Source organism: Paroedura picta, chromosome 9, assembly GCF_049243985.1.
Source record: "Paroedura picta isolate Pp20150507F chromosome 9, Ppicta_v3.0, whole genome shotgun sequence".
Lineage (NCBI taxonomy): Eukaryota > Metazoa > Chordata > Lepidosauria > Squamata > Gekkonidae > Paroedura > Paroedura picta.
Genome location: NC_135377.1, coordinates 49,314,945 through 49,340,474, shown reverse-complemented (window position 1 = coordinate 49,340,474; position 25,530 = coordinate 49,314,945). Strand labels below are relative to the sequence as shown.

The window sequence follows — 25,530 nt, the reverse complement described above, 5'->3', positions numbered from 1 at the left end:
AGGCAGCTGTGGCCAGGCATGGAGCGACTTCCCTTCCCTTCTCTTCCCTTCCCCTCCCAAGGCAGCAGGGCATGCCTGGTACCCTTGTGGCTGGCACTCCTTGCCCTGGCTGCTGCCGCTGCCTTCTCACTGCTGCTGCCTCACTGTGGCCAGTGCCACCACAGCCAGTGCTGGCCAGGTGTAGCAGTGGGCTGGCAGGCCTTGGTGGCTGATGGGGAGTGTGTGGCTGCAAGACTGTGAGTGCACCTTGCGGCTGGGTTTTGGGGGCGGGCTGTGCTCGGATTGGCCCGTAGAGTGCAAATCGTGTCCGAACACCCAGACAACCCCAGAAATCACTCCACCCATAGTGGCTCTTCCCAATTATATAGAACCATTATTATGTGGTAAAGATACACTTAAGAGTAATTACACATTGTGATATTAATATTAGTAGATTCCTACAAATTTGGATATTATATGACCATTTGGGAATTGAACTACACAAAGCAAAATATTACCAGAGACTAAGTTATTTTCTATAATTTCATTACCCAAAAGAATACAATTAGAGAAGATTATTAACAATATTGAGAATATCACTGATGAAGATATTGAAAATGGACTATACCTAGGAATCCGCTTTGAAATTGTTTTGAACATTGTTTTAATTGGAATAAATCATTTTGCCATCCAGCTTGAGACTTTTTTCTTCTGCTCACATACTATTTAGTAACAGTAGAAGAGGTGGGGAAGGGAGAAGGTGGCGAGAGGGGTGACAGAAGTGCTGTAGTTGAGTAAGCTGTGTAAGTAAGTGGACACAGTAGTACTAGGCATGTGCACCCCAAATGAAATTCAGACTGTTTTGGGTTCAGAAGAATCCAATTTGGACTGTTACAGGGCTGTCCGAATTAGCTGATTGAGATCTGGCCTCGGTCAAATCTCTCCAAAGTGATTCAGCTATTAAAGTCAATGGTGCCATTGACTTTAATGAGAATTTTCAGGTTTTTGCATTTACCATGGCCTAGGGGTGGGGGGTTGATTTACAGGCTCCAAACCAGTGGTTCTCAACCACTGAAACGCTGTGCTCCCAACTGTGGCGGCAGGCGCACAACAATCTGGAGGCGGCCAGTGCCATGGCTCCTCCGCCACAACCAGTTGTCACCACCACACGCTACTGGCTGCTGTTGGCTACCACTGCCCACTGCTGCCTGCTATCGCCACATGCCGCCACTGCAGCCACCAACCGGGTGATCCCATGGAAGGGGCAAGTCAACCCCAATTGGGGTCAGGACCCCAAGGTTGAGAACCACTGCCCCAAACTTTCGGAGTAGCTTCAGGAGCTACTTCTCTAACTTCCTCCCCAAGTTTCAAAAAGGTTGGACCAGGAGGTCCAATTCTAGGAGCTCCTAAATAAGGTGCCTCCATCTTACCTCCATTATTTCCAAAGTTGAGAAAAAAACAGACTCTCTATTCTGATCTTCACCGTAGGACATAATGGGCCATTACTTGCAAAGGTGAGAATGTATGATCAGAACAGAGAGTCTATTTTTTTCTCATCATTGGACCTAGCATTGGACCCCACTGGTTATATCTTCTTGAAACTTGGTGGAGGAGTCAGAGAAGAGGCTCCTAAAGCTACCCTGAAAGTTTGGAGCCTCAACCCCTCACCCCCCCCCCCCGGGCCATGGAGACAGTGGAAACCTGAAAACTGCCAAAGCAGGGAGGGACTCTCACTCTCAGGTCTAGCATGCAGATGCCACCCTACAGACAGGAGATCATGGGAATAAACAGCCCTGATTCTGACATTTTGGACGAAGCAGTCCGAGGTGCACATGTCTAAGCAGTACCACAAGAAAGCAGCAAGGTGGGGCAGTGAAGGTAGAGACTGCAAAAAGAAAAAGAAGAAAAAAAGAATGCAGCAGTGGCAAGGGCAGAACTAGACTGCCAGCAATGAATGGGAAAATTCCTGGAGATTTGGGGGTAAAGCATGATGAGGGTGGTGTTTGGGGAGAGAACTGAGCTGGGGTGTGATACCATAGAGTCCACTCTCCAAAGTCACCATTTTCTCCAGGAGTTTGAGCCCTGTAGTCTGGAGACCAACTGAAATTCCAGACATTCAGGCCACGCCTGGAGGTTGGCAAATATAGGCATTAAATGCCACTGTCAGGCCAGGCAGGCCAATAGGAGGGGTATGAGGCCCAACCACAGTAGCAACAGCTGGGTGGTAGTGGGGAGAGGGGTAGTCAGAAAAACTGTTGGAGGCTGCAGGGACCAGCATAGGTCCTTCCCTACAAGTTTTTCATGGGTCCCCACATGGAATTTTATGTTCATGCACAGGCTTCCTGCAGATTTGTGGCTGTTACACATAAATGCTTCACTTACCTTTAGATCTTGCTCTAAGCTTCTAATTAGTTCCCCATCCACTTGACCCGTTTGTGCAACTTTCAAGCTTTTCTGTTCTGCTTTCCTGAGTCGATACTGCAAAATGCGACAGTTCTTGTTTGCACGATCCAGCTCTCGGCGAAGTTCTTGAAGCTGATAAACATCTTCTTCAAGGTAGCTGTCCCGCATCTCCTCCATTTCAGCTCTGAGTTCATCCAGCTCATCCTGCCAAAACCCAAATCATTATTAAATACCACCTGTTGATCTTGACCTTGTAATATATGCACAAATAATCCACCATTACAATCTCTATTCTCTGTGGATGGAGTCCAGGAAAAATAGTCCAACTGAGATTATCTTGAAATCAAGGTGAAAAAGCTGATACTGATGGTAAACTTGAAACTTCAGAAATTACTGGAACGGCAACATTTTATCCTTTACTATCTCCACTATACACAGCTATATATATCCAATGGTTGCTGTGTTCATTTTAATTACCACAATAATTATAAACTGAGTTAGACTAGGAAACATCTCTCAGAAGGTCAGATGCTATAATTTGTTACTTTCAGCCTAGAACTAAAATAAGTATTGCTTGACTAACATTTTTTATTATTTTGTGTCAAAAGAACACTCAATTTACACATTTATATTGGTTGTTTTTATTTTACACTACACTCTAACTCTAAGAATTTCTGCAACATTAATATTTGAATGTAAATATAAAGATTGGTGTCAAAGCTAGCAGGAGTCCATACACAGCTGTTATTCCCTCTGTATTCTAGCACTACATTTACTTGTACATATCCCAAAATAAAAAAGGGAACAAAATCAGGCTGCAATTCTCTTTTTATCTTCCAGGCTGCCAGCTCAAAACTATGCTAATGATGCTTTCTAAGAAATCAGGTCTCAAATTGTATTTTAATTTATTCTATAATACAATAAATTCAATTACTTCTGCAGCAGAAAGAGATTACAATTCTCTGTAAACTCTACCATTCTCGTCAATCTATTCTGTGTATAAAGGAATCTCTTGTAATAAACATTTATACTTCAGTCTTGATGCACAGGTGATTAACCTTCAGGGTGGCAGCCGGGGGGTCTGCAACTACTCTGTTATTAACCTAATACTATATTTAAAAAGAAATACAGCCATGGAGAAAGAAATATAAATGTTCTGTCTTAAAAACTTGCAGCAAAGACTGTTGTGTCTTCAATATTGCAATTAACTTGCTTCTTGGATAGAGTAATGCATTTTTCTTATAGCAGAATTACCTAGCAGTTTTGATTAAAGGTAAAGGTAAAGGTATCCCCTGTGCAAGCACCGAGTCATGTCTGACCCTTGGGGTGACGCCCTCTAGCGTTTTCATGGCAGACTCAATACGGGGTGGTTTGCCAGTGCCTTCCCCAGTCATGACCGTTTACCCCCCAGCAGCAAGCTGGGTACTCATTTTACCGACCTCGGAAGGATAGAAGGCTGAGTCAACCTTGAGCTGGCTGCTGGGATTGAACTCCCAGCCTTATGGGCAAAGCTTTCAGACGGCTGCCTTACCACTCTGCGCCACAAGAGGCTCTAGCAGTTTTGATTACTAGAGTCTTTTAAAATATGCAGGACAATATATGCATATATCAGTGAAATGGGTAAGGATCTTCTTCAATTAAATTTCTTTCCCAATCACACATATGGGGGAAACACAGAAGCATCCCCTCAAATTAAGAATAAATACAGCTGATTTTGAGTAAATAACATTGCTGCTATTGATCACTATGCAGTGCCACCACATGTGCATGTGTGTTGAAGAAACAGGCATACAGACAGAGAATGCTAAAGCTGGATCAGTGTCCACAGCAAAAAGCACTTTGGAACTCAATAGTTGTTGTTAGGTGTGAAGTCATGTCCGACCCATCGCGACCCCATGGACAATGATCCTCCAGGCCTTCCTGTCCTCTACCATTCCCCAGAGTCCATTTAAGTTCACCCTGACTGCTTTAGTGACTCCATCCAGCCACCTCATTCTCTGTCGTCCCCTTCTTCTTTTGCCCTCAATCTCTCCCAGCATTAGGCTCTTCTCCAGGGAGTCCTTCCTTCTCATGAGGTGGCCAAACTCAACAGATACACCCCCAAAAAAACCCATCACCAAAACCAGTGACAGGGCAAACAACTTGTACTGAAAGTGAGCTATCCGAGAGGGAGCTATCTGAATGGAGAGATATTTTTAATGTGGGGATTAATGATATTTTATTACTTTTATGTGGTGTTTTACGATTGTGTGATATGATGCGAGACGGCTTTGCTGATAGTGGTGGACAATAAATATAATAATAATAATTTTAAAAATCCACAACCCCACATTAATGCAATATGTGGATAAGAATTAGTCATATTATTTGCATAACTGAAAAAGAATGGCATAAATGAAAATGAAGGGTTAACTGGACTGCCAGAGAGGAAAAACAACTGTATTTAGAAATATGCCACACTTGCAGAAACATTCATTTAATCCTAAATTTCACACCCAACTCAGTCAAGCTGCAGGCAGGACAGTTCCTTGTAAGACACACCCTATCCCTAAAAAGAGGCACATTTCTGTTTGACCAGAAATAAATAGCCCTGAGGAATATACTTTTAAAGAGTGCATATGGCATACAATAACAGCTATTAGCAAGGTATAAATACAGATTGGTATCTTTCCATCTCATTTTTTTGAGAATGTCATTATAATTCACAGCCCAGGGGCCTTCCTTCTGAGGGGTGTTAACTCTCTTCTACAGTATCTAGTCTTTTATGGACAATACATCTACATCTCCAGACTACTTTTTCTCTGCTTGTTTGCATGTCTATTTCCATAACAGCTGAGCCTCAAAGAAACCAAAGCCAGGAACTCTAACCTTCTACATTCCTTTTATCTACAGTTCTGGCTCTGTGTTCTGGTAATCTGGAAGAATAATTTATATGCTCCCTCAGTCACAAGGCCTCTGGCAGGAGGTCCATTACCATAGCTTTTGTATGGCAGTTAAGAAAGCAATATCTGATGACCTCACTTTAATGCTAAATCAGTGGCAACAAATATGGACTCCTACAGTAACTCTAATGAGGACTTGTTATAGACAGGAAGAATTTTTAACTCTGGCAATAGGTGCATGTGGTTGCTCAGCATCACTGCAAACAAACAGAAAATGAAAACAGATCACTTGTATTTATGTTCTTACAGTAAAGCTCTAACTTTGGGGGACCTATGTTTGGAAATGCTGTCATTAGCAACATTTCACTCACAAGCAAGCTTCACAGAGTATGGTGTCTATGACACCAAGACCACTAAAGGATCTCAAATCAAGCACAAATCGGGGGCAGATGAGGCACATTGGGCCAAATGCTCCCCTGTGTGGGTGCAGGAAGAGGTGGGGCAACCTGCCACGACTAAAACTCCAGTCTGCAGCCAAGCATGAAACCTCCAGTGCGTAAACGGTCAATCCAAGACACACATTACAAGTTAGATCTTACAAAGCTTAACCCATACAAACTGAGAGAAGACTGACGTGAGTGACCATCTCATACTAATGTGCTTACTGCATGAAACAGGTTCCTATTAGCCCAATACCCATTCTCTGTTCCCTTCCATATCTGGCTTCTAACTATTTATCTTTATATTTATATACCACCGCTCTCAAAACTATCAAAAGCGGTTTACAAAGATTCATAAGAACAATAAAATCCCATAAAAACCCATTAAAATGTAATTAAAACACAATATCACGATGGCGGATAATAATATATAACCCACCCATCCAAAAAAAGGTCTATTTCTATCTGGGAGCGAGGGACTTGGTTGGTTTCAGCTAGAGATCCACAGCTGACAGCGCTGGGAGTTGCCCTGGCCTCAACCATGACAGACATCTTTGGTTTGACCTGTGGAAAAGCACTTTTGCTGGTGGAAAGGTACTTTCCTTCTCCTTCCCATGCCCAGCTCAGTTCGGAACTCAGGGCTGTGAGGAAGACACTGCAGCAGTTCCTTGAGATGAGCTCAGCTTATGATCCTTCAAAAAAACCCCTTTAAAATACTCAAGTTGGGCGTTGAAAAACATTGTTAAAATATAAGTCTATTTTGCTGCAGAAGACCCTGTTCATTTCTGCTACTTAAGTGATTTTACAGAGTTAGTCTAACATCGAGCCAGAGAAGAACTTTAAAAAACCACACATACATGCCATGTAAATCATTCTAATGATTCTGCTCCATTTGGAAAATCCTAAATCCTTTATTATTATATTACAAGCCAATTTACAGTTATTCTCAAAAGATAGACATCATATCATAGAATCACAGAATTGGAAGGGGCCTTACAGGCTATCTAGTTCAATCTCTGCTCAATGCAGAATCATGAAGTGTTACAGGTACAAAAAATGATTAGATAAATATTTGTTTATACTGTAATACTGTTTATGTACAATGAAACACTCTGTAAGACTATGTATTCTAATATAAACAAGCAAGCAGGCCTATTACAGTGTCCATGTGTTTCCAAATTGTACACAGTTTTAAACAGCTGGAGCAGTCATCTGCCCAATGATAATTAATATGATCTATTGAGAGCTACAGATGGAATTCACTGTTTGTTACATTATACAAACAATGGTCTCTAGTTCCCCTGGACAATGCAACGTTTCAGCAGAGCCACAACTGTGGCTAATGAGACACTTGGACCCATAGCCATTGTTCACCAAAGTCATCTTTCGTTCTCGCAGCTGACTAACTCAGCGTTTTGATACCTAAGGTTAGATGAAACCTCATTTCCATTATTAGATATAAACTAAGAGCTCCCCCAGCTTTGCTAACATCCAATATATCTTTTTAAAAAGTTCATCCCAGCAATTTGCTCATTCTTGTCCTGCAGAAATCCTATGATATATACAATAAATCAATGAATAATTTCAGTAGTTTTAGACTAGGTTATTTGTCATGGAGTTCTTGCCTGGATTTGGCTTTAATTGTGAATAAATTTAGAGTTGAGGCATCTGAGATGAACATCAGCTATTCAATCTGCACAGATATTGCACTGTACTAGATAAATATGTTTTCCCACTACAACTTTCTGTTTTACAAAAATATTTTTCAACAAGCATCTGGCATCACACTGAGGTCTGGAACTGCCAATGGTCCAATGCCAATGTTTATGCTTACTATAGCAAGATACCCTTTCCAGATGACAAGGTAGAGTGAATGCACATCAGGAGTAATGGAAAAACACTTGACAGAGTCTACCCCAAAGCGCTGCAAATTCATTTGAAGATATGAATAAATAGAATACACATGTAGAGCAGTACATGAGAAAGGGAACCCTACTTTTCTATGGTTTCTGATGGTCTTGCAAGAACCCTGTACACATTTAATTTCTGTGTATACCTTTAAATAAACATGGGTAGGTTGAAGGAAGGTCAGGATGCTACACATGCACACCCAATTGTGTTTCATTTCCCCAACCATTTATCCTTCCCTCATGCCCCTCATTCTTATCATGAAATGTTAGAAAACCCAATCACAATTCTATCTGCATGCCACTTATACTCCAGATATTTTGCTGTACAGCTGAGAGCTTGTTCTGTGTCAAAGTGTCCCAGAAGTGTACTTAAGAACAAATCCTGCACTGGCTACAGTAGCCTGACTGCCATTTTTGGCAAACTGAACATGGGTCAATTAAATGTGACATTTGTTCTTCATGTGTTTCTCCAAATCCCGTCTAAAATCAGGTGTGTGAGGTCTAATTTTTTTTCCAATAAAATGAATGATTGGTTGAAAATAATGCTGCCCTGCCAATAACCTTTCCTTGCCATTTTCCCTTACTCGAAGCACTCCTAGCCTTGCTCCACTACTAGAAGTGAACTGGACTGTAAAGATGGCAATTTTAAGCAATGGAATGTGGTAATGGAAGGTGGGGTTGATTTCAGCTTTCTACAGCCTTAGTTAACACAACAAACAAATATAGATGTCTCCATCAAAGTGACTCCCAGGGATACAGTGCCATGTCCCATCTATAAATAACCACCTCAAGTTCTATCCTTACTATTATGAAGAACCTTCTCTCCAGTCCTCATGATTTACCTACATTCAAATCATTTTGGCCCCATTATAATATTCACCAAACCCTAGGGAAGTAACTGTTTGTTAATCTTATACCCAAAATATGATATTCATAAGGCAAATCAAATGGCATACTATCTGTGGTTGCTCCATCAGCTTAGTTTCTCTTATTTACAGATCTTCTGAATGAGGCCTTACTCCTGTGCCAAAAGATGATACAGTAAATACAAATCCCTATAAGTTCTAGCACATAAAAACCCATTCGCAATCTGAATAGTGAGGTGACATGATAGATGGATGGAATGATTAATGTAAGCTAAATATTATTTGACGCTAGGTTGGTACCAATAACATTTTTGTTGTGTCTGTTCTTGCTTTTTTTTGAGTCTGCTTAAAATATTTAAGTATTAATGTGTTTTGGTATAGTATGAATATACATATATGCAAAAGTTTCCACACTTCAGATTTGGAGAGGGGGAAAGCTACTTTTAACTCAGCAAGCCAAAACAAACTGTTTGTTTTAATTACTCTTATTAGTTGTTCCTCACTGCTGTATTTTCTTCATATCAAGGCCACAAACTTAGAAGCAAGAATCTCAGCCAAGCCAGAAGTCCTGCTATGGATTAGTTTTAATTCATAACAGTCCTTAATGGCTTGATAGTAAATTCTGCATATTGAGATATTATTGCTCAATATGCAGTTTGCTATGTTGCAACAGTATTATTATTATTATTTTTATTCTTATCCTTGATATTAGTTAGATTTATTTCCCGCCACTCCCCGTAGGCTCGTGGCAGATCACAATAGGGATAAGACTATTTAATCCCCATTAAAAAACCCATTAAAAGACTTTAAAAACAATCTGGGAATAAGCTGCTATTCAAGGAAATATTAGTTTAATCTTGAGAAAGGGATGAGTAGAGAGAAAGCTTTAAATGAGTGCTGTATCAGTAGTGGGGTGAACAGAACTTGAAAAGCACATGTCAGACCTTCTCTGCAACCCTAAGCATGTTTACTTGAAGTAAATCCTATTTAACTAATCAAGACTGACTTCCAAGTGAACATCAATGAAGGAGTGAGCTGTGTATGAGACTCTGTATGATTGTACATACAAATACATCTGAAATAGTTTTGTTTCTTCATATTAAGTCCAAACATTTATCTGTAGGAAACTATGCGGTTCCTACACAAGATCCGGCACAGTGCAGGGGTTAGATGGAGTTATGGATTTAAAAAGTCCCCAGATTGAGCCTCATCTATGGCATGAGCTCACTAGGTGCCAGTAGACCAATCTTTCTCAGTTCCCCTACCATGTTTGATCTGCAATATACTCATCTTGAGTATCTTAAATGGTTTGTGTCAAATGCTTGTAAATACTGTACAAATTCTAAAAACTGAACTGAAATTGTCAATTTCCTGCTCGATACTGCTGATAATTTAGAGCAGGGGTAGTCAAACTGTGGCCCTCCAGATGTCCATGGACTACAATTCCCAGGAGCCCCTGCCAGCATTCGCTGGCAGGGGCTCCTGGGAACTGTAGTCCATGGACATCTGGAGGGCCGCAGTTTGACTACCCCTGGCTTAGACTGTGTGAAATTCCTTGTGCCACACACTCAGAATGTGGTGACAGTTCATTTGTCACATGAAATGACAGCTGTTCCCATATCTCTGTTGCCTGGAGATAAGTTGTAATTTGGGGGGATCCCCAGGTCCACAGGAGGCTTGCATCCCTAAGACATAAGGTTAAACACATTGGCGACCAGAATATAATTAGGCACACAGATGCAATATTCACTTAGTTTAGTCCAGTATTTAATCTTCTCTCATCCTGTTTCCTATCCCTGAACTTCTTCTCACATACCTTTCCAAGGGCCTTCCCACACAATCAGATATTGTGCAATAAATGCAGTTTTGGTTCCTATTTATTATTCACAGCCTCATTTATTATTCACAGCCAGCACTCAAGCTGCAATATTTAGCACCTGTGAAAATGCTATATATCTCACCCGAATGCATTTGTTGCTAGGGCTGTCCAATTAACAACTAGAAATGGTTTGTGATATGGCAATCAAATTGTGATGCTGCACAGGCTCCATGCGTACACTATTTTACAATTCTTTTAAAATTCCCTAATTTAAACTACTATTATTATTTGGAAGCTCTCCTGTAAAGTAGCTCCATGAATAATCACCCCCCAAATAATGGCAAAAACATACAAAACTAGGCTTCACATGTGTCTGAACACATAAATACATGAAGTATTTAAAGTCTTTGTATTCTTTAAAAAAATAACTTTGATCTGCATACACCTAGCCTACTTTTAAAAGGGGGGTATGTGTATAAATGCAAACTCCAGAACACCTGTTGCCCACCCTCACCCCAACATATCTCACACTGCTACTAATGAAAACGAATAAAAAAAAAACCCTGTGCAAAAGTTCAAGTGCAGTTGAGGCCAATACTTTTGAATGCTTATACATGCAGAACTGCTTTCTGGTAGAGCTCTTGTGTTTTCAACGGCTGCATAAATTTATCAATGGATGTTTTGCTTATAACTTAATTTCTGCCTGCCGCTCAACGTACTGAGAAAGGCCTTTAGATATTCATGTGTAATCTTTTACCTGCCATGTTTCTCATGGACAAATAGTATTTTATATGCAACTAATACAGAGCATCAATACCAGCTGTTCAATCTTGCCTCCTTATATTGTTCATAATAACACAGCATCTTTTATTATTCAGTGTGTATCATTTGTTTTTGCTACAAAGAATTAATAAAAACTTGAGCATACAGAGATGAGTAGAGGGTTTTACTCAACAACAGCCACAGAAATCATAAGAGACAATTTAAATATTCCACTGGAATGAAGCTTTCTTCCATCTTAAAAGATGTTTTAGTATGCTAGTGTTGTAACAGTGGAGCCTGCATAACTCAGGCTTTTGTAGAGAACTAAGCAATGAATATTCTGTCCTATTTGCAGTGCTGCTTTGTGGGAGTTCTTTGAACCACTCACAGGTCAAACATCGATACACTTTTAATAGGTGGTCACATGTCTTTAACAAGTTTTAATGAATTTAAGCAGCATAAAAATGTAAATAAATAATATTTGGAGAGTATTCAGTCCCAAATTTTGATCATTTGAACTTAAGTTCCACTGAAGTTGACATGGCTTACTTTTAAAGAAATGAGATTAGGAACGAGTTCCAAGGTCCAGTACTGGAGTAAAAAACTTTTAAGAAACAGCCAAAGTAAACTTTTTTAAAAGTTAAATTGTGTTAATATTTATTTATATATGAGAATCATAGAACCACAGAATAATAGAGTTGGAAGGGGTCTCCTGGGTCATCTAGTCCAGCCCCCTGCACTATGCAGGACACTCCCAACCCTATAGCTCATCCACTGTAACCTTCCACTCCCTTGAGCCTTCACAGAATCATCCTCTCTGTCAGATGGCTATTCAGCCTCTGTTTAAAAATCTCCAAGATGGAGAAACTACCACCTCCCAAGGAAGCCTGTTCCACTGAGAAACTGTTCTAACCATCAAGAACTTCTTCCTGGTGCTTAGACGGAATTTCTTTTGAATTAATTTCATTCCATTGGTTTTTGGTTTTTCCTACATAAATGCAGAACTTTATATTTGTCCGTATTGAACTTCATTTTATTCAGTTTAGCCCATTTCTCAAGCCTATCAAGATCATCCTGTATTCTGATTCTGTCTTCTGTTGTGTTTGATACCCCGCCCAGTTTAGTATCATCTGCAAATTTAATAAGTATCCCCTCTAATCTCTCATCCAAATCATTTATAAATATGTTTAACAACACATATTTGTATGTGTTTTGACTTAGCCAAGTCAAAACACTCTGGATCAATACTTATTTGGCTTTTTTAACATCTCCTAAGCAGAACCATGATTTGCGCATTTGATCCGGAAGCTGAATCACTAAACCTGAATCGATCCGGCTTTCCGTTTTGGGTGATTCGGTATTCTGAAAGCCTGGAATGGCCTCCAAGCCAATCTAGCTATCCTTTTTATTTTCCTCTCTTTAGAAATGGGCTGGTAAGCAAATGAGAGCCCTGAAATGGCTGCTGGCAAACATTAACAGCTTCGCCTGCAGACATTTAAACTTTCCCTCTCGCTTCCTCCCCACCTTCCAAAGAAAGGGAAATGATATGGACTGTTATATGTAAATCTGTGCCTGCCAGTCAATGGGCTCTATGGGGAGAGGGAGGGTTCGAACCACCCCCCCCCCCCCCCGGGCACAACCCCAGTTGATCCTGCAGATAGACTGTTTGTCAGGCTCGGGGTAAGCAGTTTGAACCGCCACCCCCCCCCCCCCAACTCACACACACTCAATGCAACTAATCCATGGAGAGGCTTCTCTCTGCAGATCAGCTGTTTGTCAGACTGTGTGTGTGTGTGGGGGGGGGGGAAGCAGTCCAACCTAGGCTCTGGCAGACCCCCATACGTCATTATGCCAAGAGAGTTTTCATAACCAGATCAGCTGTTTGCAGGGTCAAGGCATTTAAATAGATCTAAGCTGAAATATTAGGTTTTCCCAAATCTTGCTGAATCCGAATACCAATATTGATATCTAGTAAATTGGTACATACCATTTTTTCTGGCTAAACATCCCTAAACACACACAAACACACATACACATTTTTTTGCACACCCCTATTTATAACTGCAACACAAGAAACCTCATAGTGGCTTAAAATTAAAACAATAAAAATACCCAATATATAAAATTGCCCCTTCAGTATCCCAAAAATTATACATTATACCTGCACTGCAACATAATGGTTCATACTTTACTTCCATGCATACCAACGAGTTAGGCCTTTTATGCACAGGTGGTTTCCCTTGCATATCCATCAACTTTTATTTTTGGTTTTGCATTTCCTCTCACTTGCACTGTGCATGCCCTTTGAGTTTTCTTTTTCATTCTGCACTGATTTTCTTTCCTTCTAGTTGCTGTTTCCCCAAGGCAAAGGTAATTAAAAAGTAAACCAATTACCCCATATTCCCACTCTGCCCTTTCCCAACCCTTGGAGGCCTCCACTGACGCTATCCCCCCCCCCCCCGATCCTTCTGCCATTTTCCTCTCTTCTTCAATATTTACTTTTTCCAACATAAAACTTTGAGACTTTTTTACAAGTCACATGAGTTTAGTGATATGAGTATCACAAAACTTTGATCACTAGGGGGAAAGTATTTACAGGGATCTTATCTTGTGGAGAGAACTCTCCTGTGGGCTCAGCTGGGGCTTTGTGTGTATATATGTGTATACATAGTTTGGTCAATTTCCGGATGTTCTTATAAAATGTTGCTTGTGTTCCTTTGTGTTCCCTTTCCTTCAAGGAACATAATTAGGAAGATCAGAATGGAAAGCACTTACTTGACACTACTGTGCAGCTGCAACAGGGCGACTGCAGGACTTTTTAAAAACCCTTTGGCGTGCTCTCCCCACACATCATAAGTGACATTCCCCCACTCCAATTAAGAAAGAAAATGTGGTTTTTGGTTGTATCTGCAGAATATGGAGGGGGGGGAATGGTGCCTACAGCTGGCACAGAAATCCAAAGTCAGATGTAAAGGCTTGACTGCTTGGATTCTCTTCAGTAAACTGTGCATGCATAACAGGCAGTCTCATTGAGCCCATGGCATTCTCCCTTGGATAAGCATGTCAAGGGATGAGCTGACCAAGTTTGTTCCCATCAACTTTATACTATAAAATAAACTCTTCCAGATTTTTAATCTTCCAAATTGTCATTAGCATCATATTTTCCAAAAGATCTAAGCCCAATTTTGACAGTGTTTCATAGTGGGCTAGAGATCATGCTATTATGCAGAAGAGCCACCAAAGGAATGCTTGGAGAGACAGAGGATATTAACCATACCTAACCCATCCTTTGACAATATCCAAATATCAGCTGCCGCTTTCATCATTTTCATTCTTATGCCTGGCACTTTCCTTCAATCCTTTGCTCACACAAGCATTTTCAAATGTCTCTCTCTTGCAGGATTAAAGTGCTTGCTTTCCACTGTATGAATCTGCAGTACACATAAGGAAGAACGCCAAAGAAATTTCTCTCCGGAATGTAAAACATGGGTGCCTGTTGTACTTCTATTACTCCCAGAAAAGTGTTCTTAGAGGTGCACTGCAAAAAGACCCACATACTACTCAGAAAAATCAAAGTTTTCTACAACTGCGAATACTTTTTTCTCTATTTATCACAACTTGCCTTTCTTTAGCACAGACTTTCTGGGACCACCCACTCCCACACTCTTTGCTCTGAAGAGATGGTGGGTTGGACAAGGGTTCTTGGGTGGGTGTGCATTCTCTCTCCACACAAGTAACTACTTGGCCCCTGTACCAGGACACTTGGCATCCACCATCCTTCACTGGTCTTCAACTGGCACGAAACTTTCCCACCCTGAAGACCCCAGCAGCCCCACCACACTCTGCAGTCCCACTCTCACGGCTGGAGAGGTGGAGGGAGGAGACAGGAGTTGACGCCGAGTTCGGAAAAGTTACCCCCGCTGCTCTCCGCAGGCTCGCGGGGGAGGGCCGGCCCACCCTCCCGCACCCTTACCTTGAGGTAATCGTTCTCGGAGCGCAGCTCTTCTATCTCCCTCAGCAGCTCCTCCTCGTCCACCAGCGGCCTCTCGCAGGGGGGATCCAGCGGGGCTTTGCCGCCCGGCCTCAGGCTGCCCGCCGGAGGGGCGCTTTTAGCGGGCGTTTTCTCCAGGGCTCTCCCGGACGGCGGCTCGTGGCTCGTCCCCAAGGCAGCCGGCGAGGCAGGGGCCGCCGCGGACCCTTTGCCCGACGCGTCGGCGGGCGAAGCATGTTGGGGGCCGCCGCCTGGCCCCGGCGGGGGAGGCGGAGGCGGAGGCGGCGGCTCCCGCTCGCGGTCGCTGGAGCCGGTGCCAGACTCGGCGTCGCTGCTGGCGGCCTGGGCCAATCTCTGCTCGTCGGAGAGCGGCTCGGAGGGGCAGTCGGACAGGTCGGAGCTGCTGTCCGTGTGGCTGATCCTGGCGGCGGGGGGCCCGCTGGTCAGCGCGGCAGCCGGGGCCAAGGAGGCCGCCTGGGCCACGGGAGGACCCCGCTTCGCTTTCCTGCCTTTGCCCGCCGGGTGGCCTGGCTCGCCTCCGGGCTGCCTGCCGCTGGCCTTGCCGCCTGCCTGCTCCTGCGCCCGGGCCGCCTTCTTGCTCGAGAGGGCGCTTTTGGCGCTGCCCGCTTTGCCAGGCGAGGCAGCCGCCAGCCCGGCCGCCGCCGCCGCCGCCGCCTTGGCGCCCTGCGTGCAGCTGCGCCGGGAGAGGCGGCTCTGAGTGGCCAAGAGCCCCGGCGACTGCGGGCGCGCTCCCCCCGGCGGGTGCTGGGGCTTGCCCGGCAAGCTGGGCGATTTGGGAGGCACGGGCGGGGGCTTGGCGGAGGACGCGCGGCCGTGCAGGTCTCGCAGGAAGGGTCTGGCGGGCGAGGGCGCTCGGTGGAGCCGCTTCTTCTCGGCGAACGAGTGGTGGGCACTCTGCGGCGACGGCGGCGGCGGCGGCTTGAGGGGCTCGGCGGGGCTGGCGCCGTTCAAAGTCTCCATGGTCCCGGCTGCCGGGGAGGGGCGAGCGCTTGGAGCTCTCCGAGCCCTTCCCGGGCGCAGCAGGAGTCACAGCGGGGGGGAGCCTCCCGGTCGAGCCCAGCAGCAACAGCGGCTTCCTCCAGGGTTCCCGTTTGCTCTCTCATCACTCCTGGTGCTGCCTCGCCCCACAGCTCACACTTTCTCCCCGGGGGCCGACGGAGTCAGCAACAACAACAACAACAACACGACCCCCCTCCCCCCCGGCCGCCAGTCGAAGGAGGGGAAATAAAAAGCAGCGACAACCCCCCCCCCCCCCGATCAGCACGATGCAGCTCAAGGCTGTTGGCGGCTCCACCATCCACTGCTTTGCCCTCGCCCCCGACGCAGGAAACGGCCTTCTGGGCTCGCTCTTCGCTTCGGTAGCTCGCAGATCATCATTCATTCATCTCGCGAACCGGTCTCTCCTCCCCAGCCTCGCTCTCCCCCCTCCCCTCCGCACTTCCCAACCTTCCCAGGCTCCTTCCTCCGCGCTTTAGCTCCTGAAATAGAGAGAACGGCAAGCGCTGCTGTCTCCAGTCCTAGCGCTGCCCCCTCTGTGCGCATGATCCTCCCCTTCTGTCAGCCAGCCAAAATGTTCTCGGCGCAAGCCACTTTTTCCTAGAGCGCTCTGCATGCGTTGTTATTAAGGCTCCTGTGTCGGTTGTAGCCGATAATAACCGGGAGGGGAGGGGACATGGGGATGGCGGAAATCTAATTCTGCGGTCGTTAGGGCTGTAGTGTCTCTGGCCGAAGGCTTCCATGAGGCTTGTTGCCTGGCAAAAATAAACCATTTGCTGCGGCAACAATAAATCAAGTCACTTTCCACAGGCTGATATAAGAATATATTTAATGTCAGAAAGTGAACTCAACAGTTCACCGAAAGATCATCTTGAGAATCTTCACACAGGCATCCTTGCACTTACACTTCTTGTTTGGAGGAAGCAGGTGCTTGGAGTTGCAAATCAAATTAAGTTTGGTCCCCTTAGGTCTGTATTTTAGTTTTGGTGAAACATTAGATACTGTTTTCTTTCACGTGGATGCCTTAGGAAAATCTCTTGAAAAACACATGGTAGTGTTTACACAAAAATAGTCCCCTCCCACAACACAGGTACAATAGTTCTTTTTATACATCAAGAGGACCTTATGGAGTGTAAGCAAGATCTTACATGAAATAAGTATTGCAAATCAGCTGTCCATTATGAATATATTAATGGGTATTCACTCAGTACTCCCCAAACAAACCTTGTTTGTCTTGACATAATATAGCACTTTTGTGGATTTCAGTTTATTACAAGTTTACTGAAAAGAAAGTAGTAGTTCAAGGAGAGCTTGCAAACAGAAGGTTAGAAGCTCAGTAACACTTGATGGGTCCTAGACATAAGATTCTCGTTTGTTATACATTCAAGGCATTGTTTTACTGAAATATGGAGACTCTGGTTAACTTCACCTAACACAAAAACTTGTAAGTGGATAATCAATGGATAACAGGCCAATTGCCCACTCAAATTACACTTAAGTGGGCTTGGTTCAGGTGGGTCACCATGTTGGTCTGAAATTACACATCCTTCTAATACACCAACCCCTCCCCCCTCAAGTCACAGCTGATATTTGGCCACACCATGGCCTTTCAGAGGTGGTTTGCCATTGCCTGCCTCCATGTGGTACCTCTGCTGTTTATTGGGGGTCTACCCATCCAAATACCAAACAGAGTTGACCCTTCTTAGCTTCTGAGATCTCACAGAATCAGATTAGCCTGCACTATCAAGGTTAAGCAAAACCCTATTGCAATAAGTAATATCTATATATGTGGGTTTGTGTTATAGTGGGCTAGTGATGTTTTCATGTCGTTGATGATTGGCCCTCCCCTCTGACTTGGTCAGGTAGCCTATCTCAGCACATTTCTGGATGCCATTAAAGGCAAGAAAACTTTAATATGTATTTTATTATATTTTTACCTCCATAAGGTGTCATTTATCTTTTTTGCCTCAGGCACCAAACAGACTGTAGCATTGTAAATTCCTTCTAGATACAGTCTCTGTTGTGGATTTATTTCTTGGCAAGGAACCAAGGCTAATTAGACGCTTCCCCCCCCCCCCGCCCTACCCTGATGGCTCAGGACAAATTGCAGTATATATCACTTCATATTTTATCCTCACAACTGCAGAATAACCATTTTAAGGCTAAGAAACAATAAATGAGCAAAAGTTTTCAATGCTGGGATTCAATAGTATTCAATGCTGGGATTAAATCATGAAGGAGATGCCAGTGAATATACTTCAATGGTTCTACTGATGCATAAATCTATGCAGAAACATTCTATAAAAAATAAAGATTGGAGTTATGTTTATGACCTGAGATAGATCTTGAGTTCAGTTTGCAGGAATCAGGTAAGTAAATCCCCAGGGTAACACTTTGCATGTGTTTGTGTGTGTGTATGTGGGGGGGGGGAATGCTTAGAGGCAGCCCCAGGTATTACAATATCATTTCAAATGGTGGCTAGGGAGAGCCCTTTTCCACTGTGAAAGAAAAAGTTTTTTTTAATTTTTCTTTTACAAAATCCTACCCTTATTTGAGCAGGTTGACCCAGCCCCTCCCAAAGTGGCCAATGATGGGCCTGAAAAGGGTAGGAAGGGGAGGGGTTCCAACCATTTCAACCTTTGTTGTCCAAGGCTCCTCTCACTTCTGGGTGTGTGTGGCAGCGATGCGTGGCCAACGGACATCACTTCCGGGTACCTCAAAGCCTGAAAAATACTTCAGCAGTACCTGCATGGTCAAAAGGTCAGAAAAGGCTGGTCTAGGTGGAATAGAAGTAAAGAGGACTCCTCCCTCAAAGAAGTCAGAAAGGTGAGTAAATGATGACACTAGAGGAAGACTGAGGTACATACAGTATTTGTTATCCTTAGTAAGGAATAAGAAATAACAATAGGGCAGACAGTAGCAAGTACTATACAACTGAAATATATTTACGTAACTTTTCCTTCTTAAATTTGAGTAATAACCTGACATTCATATGGATGGAATAACGCAAATTGAATCTAAGCATGTCTTTCAGTCTATGTGGATTAGATTCAAATAAGCTTTTGCATAGCAAGAAAGCCAGCAGGGAGAAAAGAAGGAAGGTGGGAAGATGTGTTCCATAAACACAGCACTTCTCAGAGTTTTGACCCAGCTTTCTATATCTGAAAGTCACAATATCCACACACAAAGCTGCCTTTTAATGAATCAGACTGTCAGTCTATCAGGATCAATATTGTTTTAAATGGAGATGGCAGAAATTGAACCTGGGACCTTTTGCATGCAAGGCAGATGCTCTATCACTGAGTCTCAGCCCCTCTGAAATGGCTTTCACCTTAGTCTCTGTATTTCTTCAGACTGTTTCTGCTATCATTAAAAAAGTCAGCATGTATGAAAAACCTTACCTCAAGCTGGTTAAACAATTTTAAAAATCTGACATAAGGAAACATAGCTATTTCCAGCTGAAATGTTTTAAGTCAACAATTGTATGTGCCATTAGGTTATATCTAGAGGTTATTATGGCTTCCTCCCAGATTATTTATTGTATGGCATGTATGTAAGTGTAGCCAGGAGATTGTCCAGCAGACAGGCAAGAGACATTCAGAGTTGGCTTGCCATTGCCTGCCTCTGTGTCATGACCTTAGTTTACTTCAGAAGTCTGCCATCCAAATACTAGCCAAGGCCAAGCCTGCTTAGCTTCCAAGATCAGGTGTGCCTGGGGTATCCATTCAGGTAAGCCTCTGTGAGGAGGAGGATGCTCAAATCAAGATACTTATCACTCTATTCATACCTTCTAGACCCATCACATAGATCAAAGGGGAACATAGCAAACTCTAAAACAACATGGGGGAAATCAAATAATAATGGAACCAGGACAAACAAAAACAAGTCTCAGAATTAAGTCCCATTTTATTCAGTGGGGCTTACACCCAGGAAAAAAGAAGAAGAAGAAGAGTTGGTTCTTATATGCCGCTTTTCCCTACCCGAAGGAGGCTCAAAGCGGCTTACAGTCGCCTTCCCATTCCTCTCCCCACAACAGACACCCTGTGGGGTGGGTGAGGCTGAAAGAGCGCTGATATCACTGCCCGGTCAGAACAGTTTTATCAGTGCCATGGCGAGCCCAAGGTCACCCAGCTGGTTGCATGTGGGGGAGAGCAGAATCGAACCCGGCATGCCAGATTAGAAGTCCACACTCCTAACCACTACACCAAACTGGCTCTTAGGACTACCTTATCCTCTAAAAATGCCCCAAACCAGCTTTTGTTATATCTGTCCTTCATATGGGAAATTGGCAAGACTGGTTGGGAACACAATAAAGGTTTGATTAATGATATTTGAACAACCAGAATTATTATTATAGTAATCATACCATATTTATTCAAAAGGCAACATAACTGCATGACTTCCACATCCTTGCATAGTTAAACCACTATAATTTTTTTTCAATTGAAAAAAGCTATGATGTTCTTTACATTATACCTATATATGTCTATGGAATTCTGTCAATTTACATGTCTTTGTGCACATCGATCATAATCGTTGGGATCCCATGTGCAATTTAAACCAATGGAAGGATTTCTAGCTGTGAAAATGTGATTTCCTCAGTTCACTCCTGCTTCAGCTCAAAATGATCCTAAAATGCTTCTAGGGGTTTGGGGATCCAGGAATAGCTACAGAGTGGGAATTAGAGGTCAGAAATCAATACTCTGTCACTGAAAGAGGAAATAAGCCAAAGTCACCCCATTATTGAAAGGGCAGAAAGTTTTGGCAGAGTCCAACCCAATATTTACATGCCTGCATCTTTCCTGACAGCATGTCTTGGATTAAACAAATGAATAATCAAACTTGCTTTAAACAACTAAATACATGAACTTGATTTAAATATTTGAGGCTGGCAACTGGTGAGAGATGTTCGGGTGGGGAACTTACTGGCAATGTTGCTAGCCATAGGGCTTCACAGGAAGTGACATTATGGCATTAGGCAACACTGAATACCCCCCCACACTGCCCAAGTGAGTTATGGAGGCCAGGGCAGATGGTGGACTTAGATGGGAGACCTGATTTTTCTAGATGAACCATTAGTCTGATCCAGAAGGGCTCTGCTGAAGGTTCCATGAAATGCATTGCTTGTAATTCTGGTTTGAGTATTTCATAATTCATGGAGGAAATGTCTGTTAATGGTTAGTAGCTATGTGAGTGAAGGGAACCTCTATATTCAAAGACATACTAGTGCTAGGAGGCAACATTAGGAAAAATCCTTGGCAATTGCACCCTGTTTGTTTGGCTCTCCTGAGCAACTGGTTGACCTTTGTGTAAAAATGTGGGCTTGACTAGATGGGCCAGTGAACAGATCCAGGAGGTGCTGTTTATGTTTTTATTGGAGAATACATTCTATTGAACAAAGTGGGAGTTACTTTTGAGTACTTCCTCAGTAAGGGAGTTTTGAAGTTGGTGACTTCTTACTCCTGGGTGACAAAGAGGGATGGGAAAGGTAGGAGTTTGGGATAATGTCATCAGTAGTATGAGCCCAAGATAAAACTAGGTTTTATTTTTAAAGTACAGATTTTAAATGGCATTCAGGACTCCTCATCACCCTTCCCAGCACCTCTTAAGATGGGTGCTATGTGGGCAGGTGGAGTGCAGGCAGTGGGCAACTTAAGAGGTACTTGGAGAGACTTTTCATGCCGTTTAAAATGATGAGGTGATTTTCCTCCTTCGCTGGGCAGGAAATGGACAGGGGAAGGCAGGACAAAGCTGGGTATCATATAGCATGTTTCACCCTCCATGCCTCCCTTTCGCTGTTTGCAGGCTGGTTGTTTGCTGGGGGATTGCGCCTTTTTGGGTGGTGAATCCACTTTTTGGCATTTCTGAAGTTGCACTTTAAAATAGAGGATCTAGTGAGCCGTCTGCTGGCCAGACCCTGGAGATAGGTGATGTCATGTGGAGGGGCTGGAATATGCCACCTACCTTTAGTGGCTGGCACATTACATTCCCTGTTTGAAGAAATGCCCTTATGATCTGCCTCCAGTCCCAGTGAAAAAGGTAGACTAAACATGAAAATAAAAATATTAAAGTTTATACTTTTATAATGCATATTGCATGTGTATATTCAGTTGGGTAATGCACAGGACACGAGGTAATCATGTGGCTCTTTAGATCGTTAGTTATTGCAAATGTGTCTTCCAACAAGTCACGGGATAGATTCTTCTGCTATAAAACTTTTAATCTAGTACTGCGGTACCCATCTTTAACCGCTCCTAGCGGAGCAGATAAAAATAAAGCTGTAAGGGCCCCAAGCGCGGGCCCTATCTGGGATGAGGAAGGGTGCTGATAGGCCCCTTCCCCCGGACTGACAATCGGAGGGCCCAATATTTTTTATCCGTTTAAAATAGAAAATAAAATGTTAAATTTATCTCAAAAACAATGTTTAATATTGATGTTATTATGGGGGGGGGAGGTGATATCCCTGGTGATATCACGGTTTCTGATCAGTAGCTCAGCAGCAGCAGAAGCAGAAGAGTTGGTTCTTATATGCCACTTTTCTCTGTCTGAGGGAGGCTCAAAGCGGCTTACAGTAGCCTTCCCTTTCCTCTCCCCACAACAGACACCCTGTGAGGTGGGTGAGGCTGAGAGAGCCCTGATATCACTGCTCAATCCGAACAGCTTTACTAGCGTCCTGGCAAGCCCAAGGTCACCCAGCTGGCTGCACGTGGGGGAGTGCAGAATCGAACCCGGCATGCCAGATTAGAAGTCCACATTCCTAACCACTACACCAAACAGCCGCTGCCATTATCAGACTCAGCATAATGCTGCTTTTGTGACACAGAACTTCATTCGAAGAAGTAGCTGCAGTGGGAATAAAGAAGAAGAAAAGGACAATTTGCCTCTGTTGCTTCCTAAATATCATTTTAGAAAATTCTACTGAACACATCTAATATTTATTCACCACCTTCTATACAGAAATAGACAACATGATAGTATGAATTTAGGCCACAGCAGGCATGGAATCAGCCCCGTTTTAAGGATTCATGAGGCCTATAGAACCAGAGCCAGTTTAAGGATTTGTGGAGTGTTAGCAGAGCACAACTGGTGCAAGTGCAATGCCCCAATATCTAAGGGGACTTTCACACGTATGCAGCTTGTGGTCCACATGCTCAGTTACTACACAGCATACGTATGACCTTTTTTCATTCTTGTGATTCACAGGGTACAACAGTATGAAGACTCCTTAACAATCACAATGTGAAGGCACCTTAACTCTATAGCACTATGTGGCCCCTAGAAATGTGGGGTCCATAATATGTGCTACACATGCTACTAGGATAAACTGTTTCTTCATGGAATACAGTTCCAGTGGCATCAGTCCTGGCCATTTTGTGAGTCTTTGCAGCTATATGTATCTATAGCATTGTTAAGAATTATTGTTGCTTCATTGTGGTATGTTAAGAGGTGGGTGTGTTTCATATGTTAAGGAGCTGAATGCTCATATCAATAAGTGTGTTAATATATGTCTTTTTTAGAGTTAATAATATGCTTCTTTCTTAGCGGAAGACCGAATCTGTGAAGTTTCTAGCAGCTGAGAGTTCATAGGAAGGTGTCAAGATATGCGCTGTGAATATGCTGTAGGGTGGATAATGCATTATAAAGTGACATAATTTCAGCACCTAAGATGTTTAGCAATTCTGTGGGATGTTTTTAAAGTGCAGGGGAAAATAGGTCTTAAAAATCACTTTTTATTGGAAATTAAATACAAATGTAAAAATAATATTTGTAATGTCCCTGTTATCTAAGGGTGATCTCGTACTCTGGCAGCCTTTAGATTGCTGATGCGTGGTTCTTCTTAGGAAAAGAGTTCAGCTGTGCAATTCTGTTCGCATTGCAGTGTTGTGACTCCAGTGGATTACACTTTTAATCTCATTCTCTGAATATTTCAAATTAATTTCTGAGGCAAATGTTCTCCTGAAACTTCATGGGGAGGGGCAGCTGTTCAAGTAAGGATGGGAATAGCATAAAAAAAGAGAACCTGTTTCTACCTAACATTGTCTTTGTTTTGAAAATTGGCCCTCTTGAAGTTGTCTAAATGATATGTGTTTAGCTCCTAGTTACATACAACCCGTCTTGTCTCATTGTATACATACAATATTTTCTTCATTTTTCTCTAGTTAAGTCTGAACACACACACACACACACACACACACACACACACACACCAATGGGTTTGTACTTGGGGCATCTTTTGTTCTCCCAGACAGGAAAGATTTCATCCTGTACTTTTTATATTTTTATAAAATATAAAGATAGAAATATGGAAATGAGACAGTATAAGTTGTTAATACAAAGAACAGTAAAATATAGGGGCTTTCCGCACCGGGATCTTTGTAGCAAATTGGTTGCTGAATGAAAAATCGCCATTTAAAATAGTGGAATTCGTCGTTATGCATACCTGCCTTTGTAGTGGAATCCAGTTGCGTTTTGTAGCGTTTCCCACAGGCTTCCGGTCTCGGCAAAAATCGCTAGAAAGGAAGCGCTATTGCCAAGCTTGTCCCGCCCCTGGCCGTCAAGCAGCCAATGGGCAGCCGTTAGCATGCTCCCAAACAGCCCCTTTCCCTTTAAGAAAGTTTAAAAAAAAAAAAACACCCGTTGCAACGAATCTGTGTTGATTCGTTGCAACGGAGAGACCCATCCAGCTGCCCGGTGTGTTTGAGCTGTCGTTTGATCGTTGCCACGCTCCCCCCGAGTGAAAAAAAAAATCCCCCTCCCTCTCACGGGCCCGATTTTCGTGTAAAAAATAAAGGGAAAATACATCAGCAAACAGGCTTCTCTGTTGTTTGTGTCCAAAGTGTTGTTTGTGCTTAGTGACTCTGGGGAGGGACTGAAGCCGGGGAAGCCTCTAAACAGAAAGAGGCTCGCTGGTGCGTTTATCCCCGCTTGCTCGGAGAAAAAAAAATGGCGATCGCTTCGCCGGAAGATCAGAGGAGAGAGCCAGGGGGAGGGACTTTGTAGAAACCGCAACAATGTTAACGCACAGGTCTTTTCGCTAGTGTTGCAGATTGGTTGCAGGAGTGTATCGCTTTCCGGAGGGTGAATCCACTTTTGGGGATTTCCCTGAAAGCGCTACAAGGAAGCGCTTTTTGCGGATCGGTTTCAGGTGTGTGGCAGATTGTCAACGACGTTGTGCATAACGGCCGTCAAGCAGCCAATGGGCAGCCGTTAGCATGCTCCCAAACAGCCCCTTTCCCTTTATGAAAGTTTAAAAAAAAAAAAAAAAAAACCGTTGCAACGAATCTGTGTTGATTCGTTGCAAATGAAAGACCCATCCAGCTGCCCGGTGTGTTTGAGCTGTCGTTTGATCATTGCCACGCTCCCTCCGAGTGAAAAAAAAAAATCCCCCCCCCCTCTCACGGGCCCGATTTTCGTGTAAAAAATAAAGGGAAAATACATCAGCAAACGGGCTTCTCTGTTGT

At 43.3% G+C, this 25,530-nt stretch overlaps 1 protein-coding gene across 1 annotated transcript in view; it reads right to left on the bottom strand.

Annotated features, from left to right (window-relative positions):
- Positions 1-16,269, bottom strand: part of MTCL1 (microtubule crosslinking factor 1) — a 95,335-nt gene extending 79,066 nt beyond the window's left edge. Inside the window, 2 exon segments of the mRNA XM_077352750.1 lie at positions 2,362-2,586; positions 15,035-16,269. Of these exon segments, the coding sequence (XP_077208865.1) occupies positions 2,362-2,586; positions 15,035-16,033 (1,224 nt within the window). The 5' untranslated portion in view covers positions 16,034-16,269.
- Between the last annotated feature and the right edge of the window lie 9,261 nt (positions 16,270-25,530).